At 40.9% G+C, this 4678-nt stretch overlaps 1 protein-coding gene across 1 annotated transcript; it reads left to right on the forward strand.

The window, feature by feature from the left end:
- Nucleotides 1–1740: 1740 nt before the first annotated feature.
- Nucleotides 1741–4370, forward strand: LOC149835227 (putative receptor-like protein kinase At1g80640). Its single transcript, XM_090009541.1, has 10 exons — nt 1741–1762; nt 1847–1957; nt 2117–2367; nt 2456–2588; nt 2701–2764; nt 2852–2948; nt 3054–3156; nt 3493–3611; nt 3707–3796; nt 3883–4370. Exons 1-10 carry the CDS (start codon nt 1741–1743, stop codon nt 4039–4041), a joined length of 1149 nt encoding a protein of 382 aa, XP_089865667.1. The 3' UTR covers nt 4042–4370.
- Nucleotides 4371–4678: the final 308 nt, after the last annotated feature.

Raw genomic sequence — 4678 nt, forward strand, 5'->3', positions numbered from 1 at the left:
AAAAAAAAGAACATGAAAGAGAGATGAATTCAGAATTTGAAAAACTATGGTGGGAACCAAAAGGGTTGTCACACATTTATGCAGTGGAGATTATCAGAAAAATCAAGAGCTCCAAGATTGTCAGCAGTGTACACAAGTTTGGTGTACTTGGGGTTCCCATTTTGAATCAACAATTGCAGGCTATGCCCCACCACTACCACCACTACCATCCCCCTCTCTTTTCTCTCTCTTACAAACAGATTCTTCCCTCATTTAGTTCCTGCACCTTCTCTCCATTCCCATGTGCACCTTGCTGGTGGTAGGTCTTCGGCCCCACACACATGAATTCACCTTTTCTTTTACGTCTTAAATAACTTTTTGGTACCAAAACAAGAGGCAGTCAAATTTTGAAATCCAAAGTCCTCAAAACACAAGCTTAGTTTGGGTATAGGAATTTGTTAGAGATAATTAGAAGTCAGTTATGCCTTCTTTTTATATATATATAAAAGAAGAAAAATTATCCTATCAATCAGAGACCTAATTGCCCTGGCTAAGCCTGCCGTACTTACAGTCATTGCCCCCAACAGCTTGAACCCTTTGGCTGAAGAAGAACTATTAATCCCTTGCCGTCATTAATGCAAGGGGCTGATGCTCATGAGAATGGAATCCTAACTACTCTTCTGGTAGACGAGGCTCCTTCCACTGCACCAAACCCCTTGGGGGTATATATATTCCTTCTTTACAGCTGAGTAAATGAAGCTCACAAAGCAAAAGCCCCAATTAAGTCACGTGACCAACATTATAACCGCTCCCCACCAATTCTTTTTAGTGAGCAGAAAACATTCACTTACAAGTCGACACATTGAAGAAAATAACATAAATGCTCTCTCTCTGCACCTGACTTTGGATTCCATTTACAAAATGCTGTTCAATATAATCACACTTGTTAAACTTTGAAACAATAGCAGTAAAAGAAAATGGTTGGTATCTTTGGTCAATTGCATAGCTGCAAAAGTTCGGAGTAGATGACTTCGAATCAGCTGTTGATTTTGAAACTAAACTAAATAGTTGATCATAATCAATACAGCCCCACATTTTAATCTTTTTCTTTTTTTTTGAGAAAAAAAAATTGCACATTTTAATCTTTATTAATAAATGCTATGAAAGAGTAATTATAGGAGGGTGTGGGGGCAAGCCCCAAGGGGTTTGGCCTAGTGAGATGGGGGCGCGTGTGGTTTAGGTTCAAATCTCATGGGCATGACCCTTGTGCAAGACGAAGCATGGCGACTAGGGGGTGAGGGGTAAGCTCTTGGAGTTTGAGCTGCAGGACAGTGACTGTAGGTATCCGACGCCCCTAAGTCTATGATCTTAAAGCGGTTTCTCCGATAAAAAAAAAGGAGAGTATGAGGTATTTTGGGCATTTTAGTCAAATTTTTGTAGAGCGGTTACCATGAACTAACAACACCGGATTCTTTCTCTCAGAGAGTCTGAAACAACCATCATTACCATCTTTTTCCTCAATCACTCTGAATCTGTTCTCACTGGTTCAGGCATTGGTGCATGCTTTCACCCAAGTGAATGTTGTTCTCTCCTACCAAAGAAATGAGGGTTGCCTTTTCCTTCTGGTTGCTCTTCCTCTCCCTCCCCTTGTCACTCAATCATGCTAGGCTCTCCCCTCTCTCATCACCCATCTCCCCTCCCCCTCTCCCCCCTCACGATCCTACCCAACCAGAAAACCCCGTTTCTCTATCCCCTTCAACAATGTCTGCTGGTGCTCCTTCAGGTAACTCAAAAGAAGACCAACTTCTTTACTTTTGAAGGCTGTCATCGTTATTTGAACTGCTTGTTGATTTTCATGCTGAAACAGGCTTCCACGTTGAAGGTGGGAATGAAGAGAACCACACATTTGGGAAAGAACTGATGTTGGTGATCATAGTTTTTTCTTCTGTTCTTGGTCTGATCATAACTTCATCAGTCTGTATTTGGATTTGCCGTCGATGTGCTGCCGGCAGATCGGGTTTGAAAAGTGTACAAAATTCTGGTAGTTATTCCACTTCGAACAGAAGCAATTCTTACCAAGGCATGAGTTTTAGGCTTTTAGGATCTTTTGTTCTCACCCTTTGTTATGTTTATCTAGATATCTCAAAAGGGACTAGTTTGGTTCCTATTCTGAGCAAATTTAACTCCTTGAGGATGAATAGCAAGAAGAGGTCTGTTCCTGTGATGGAGTATACTGTCCTTGAATCAGCAACTAACAGTTTCAATAGCAGCAATATACTGGGTGAAGGAGGATTTGCGTCCGTCTACAAAGCCCGATTGGATGACAATTTCCTCGCTGCAGTGAAGAAGTTAGATAATGGCGGACCAGATTGTCAACGAGAATTCGAGGTATTTTGTTAGTTCCAATAAGTACCCTGTTTCTTCTTCAGCTGCAAATGACCAGAACTCTGAATTTCATAATCATGTGATTGTGCAGAATGAGGTTGATTTGATGAATATAATTAGGCATCCAAATGTGGTTTCTTTATTGGGTTATTGCATTCATGGAGAAACCAGACTTCTTGTCTATGAATTGATGCAAAACGGGACGTTGGAATCGCTATTGCATGGTGCTTCTTATCTTCCTTTGTAATGGAAATTGGAAGAATATGTTCTTCTGGTGTGTTTGAATTGCGCAAGATGGATTGACAAGCCCTTGAATTGCTTCATTTATTCTTTCAGGACCATCACATGGATCCTCACTAACTTGGCACATTCGCATGAAGATCGCCCTCGACACAGCAAGGTTAGTGTTTCCATCTTCTTTCATCCTTTACTTTCCATTTTGTATGATCACCTTCATGGTGTTGATAAACATTTGATGATGAAACAGAGGCCTCGAGTATCTGCATGAACACTGCAACCCCCCTGTGATCCACCGTGACCTGAAGCCTTCTAACATTCTTTTGGATTCCAACTGCAATGCCAAGGTTCGTTTGCATTATTATTCTGGTAATTAAATCTCTCTGCTGATAGTTTAGGTGTTCCTTTCATCTCCACTCCCTGATGTCTTATGGATCTGTGGCTGTATGCAGCTCTCAGACTTTGGTCTTGCAGTCACTGTTGGAAGCCAGAATCAAACCAACATTAAGATTCTAGGGACACTGGGTTACCTTGCACCAGAGTATGTTTTGGATGGTATGACTTCAGTTCCTTGAAATTCAACTATGCCATTTAATATGTAGGATCTAATGATCAAGGTTTTCCTTGTTTTGCCCCTCTATCTTTTTCCTTCAATGAACTGAAAATTCAAACTATTTAGCAAAAATTTAAGTTGAAAGCAACACTGTCACGGTTACTTCTCCAAAACTGATACCCCTCTTGCATTTCCGTGGAACAAAGTAAACAACTAAACGACTATAGAGTATAGACTTTCAAAACTTATTTCAAGAATAAGAACATGATTTGTATCAGTAATTCTCCTCAATCTGTAATTGTGGTAAGGAAAATGACGTGTTCATCTACCTTCTCCAGGCAAATTGACAGAGAAAAGTGATGTGTTTGCTTTTGGAGTTGTTCTGTTGGAGCTTCTCATGGGAAAGAAACCGGTCGAGAAGATGGCATCCCCTCCATGCCAATCCATTATCACATGGGTAGGTTTTATGTTTGTTTGGTGTGTGTTTCTGGAGAAGGCTGAATTACTGTATAAGTTGAGGATCACTGTAACTGTTCTGTGATCTTAATGCAGGCGATGCCTCAGCTCACTGACAGAATGAAGCTTCCAAATATCATCGATCCTGTCATTAGAAACACCATGGATCTGAAACACTTGTACCAGGTTTGTGTGATCAACAAATGTCTTCTGAGTTCAGAAAACTGCATGTCTGTTCTTGTTTAGAAAACTAGCGCAATGTGGTAATGTAGGTTGCAGCTGTTGCTGTTCTCTGCGTACAACCAGAGCCCAGTTATCGGCCTCTGATAACTGATGTCTTACACTCCCTAATCCCTCTTGTGCCGATCAAGCTTGGAGGAACACTCAAAGTTTCTGAACACTCAGTCTGCGATTCAGGTGTGAAGCATTGAGAGAGTGCCAACTTTGGAGATGCAAGGCATAGAGATTCTTAATCCCTTATGTGTTTCCCATTGCAAACCTACTGCTACATCTCACTGTGATTCTAAGAAAGTGGTGTGCAGTTTCACATCATTATCAATGAGTTTCTTCCTCCACTGGTCTTGACCATGCATTTATTTTCATATTTTACGGGGTAGTAAAAAAGGTTAACATGGAGGCTGATCCACTCACTGGAAATGCTGCTGCTTGTGTCACAGCTATAAACTGAAGCAAATTAGTTGTTTTTCTTCTTCTTTTTCTTACAGTTGGGAAATGGATCAGAAGGTTCTGTCAACTACCTTTTATGCAACTTTTCAAACTACCAAGTTATATCAGTGAAGACTATCAAGAGAAGGTTAATTTGTATGTCTAGAGTAACACGCTTTTTATGGCATGGTGCTCTCTCTCTCTCTCTCTCTCTCTCTCTCTCTCTCTCTCTCTCTCTCTCATTTAGCATCGATACATACTATTCGGAGGCCCCCAATTGAAGCCTGCTCCTTGTTGGCTGCCTTAACTAGTGGCATTGAACCGGTTGTACCCTGTTATAACTATTTAGGGCGACAGGACTTCTGCATGATTAAGTCCAGAAAACAATACTCATGGTAACAA

This window comes from Nuphar pumila, chromosome 6, assembly GCF_984573655.1.
Source record: "Nuphar pumila chromosome 6, dmNupPumi1.hap1.1, whole genome shotgun sequence".
Lineage (NCBI taxonomy): Eukaryota > Viridiplantae > Streptophyta > Magnoliopsida > Nymphaeales > Nymphaeaceae > Nuphar > Nuphar pumila.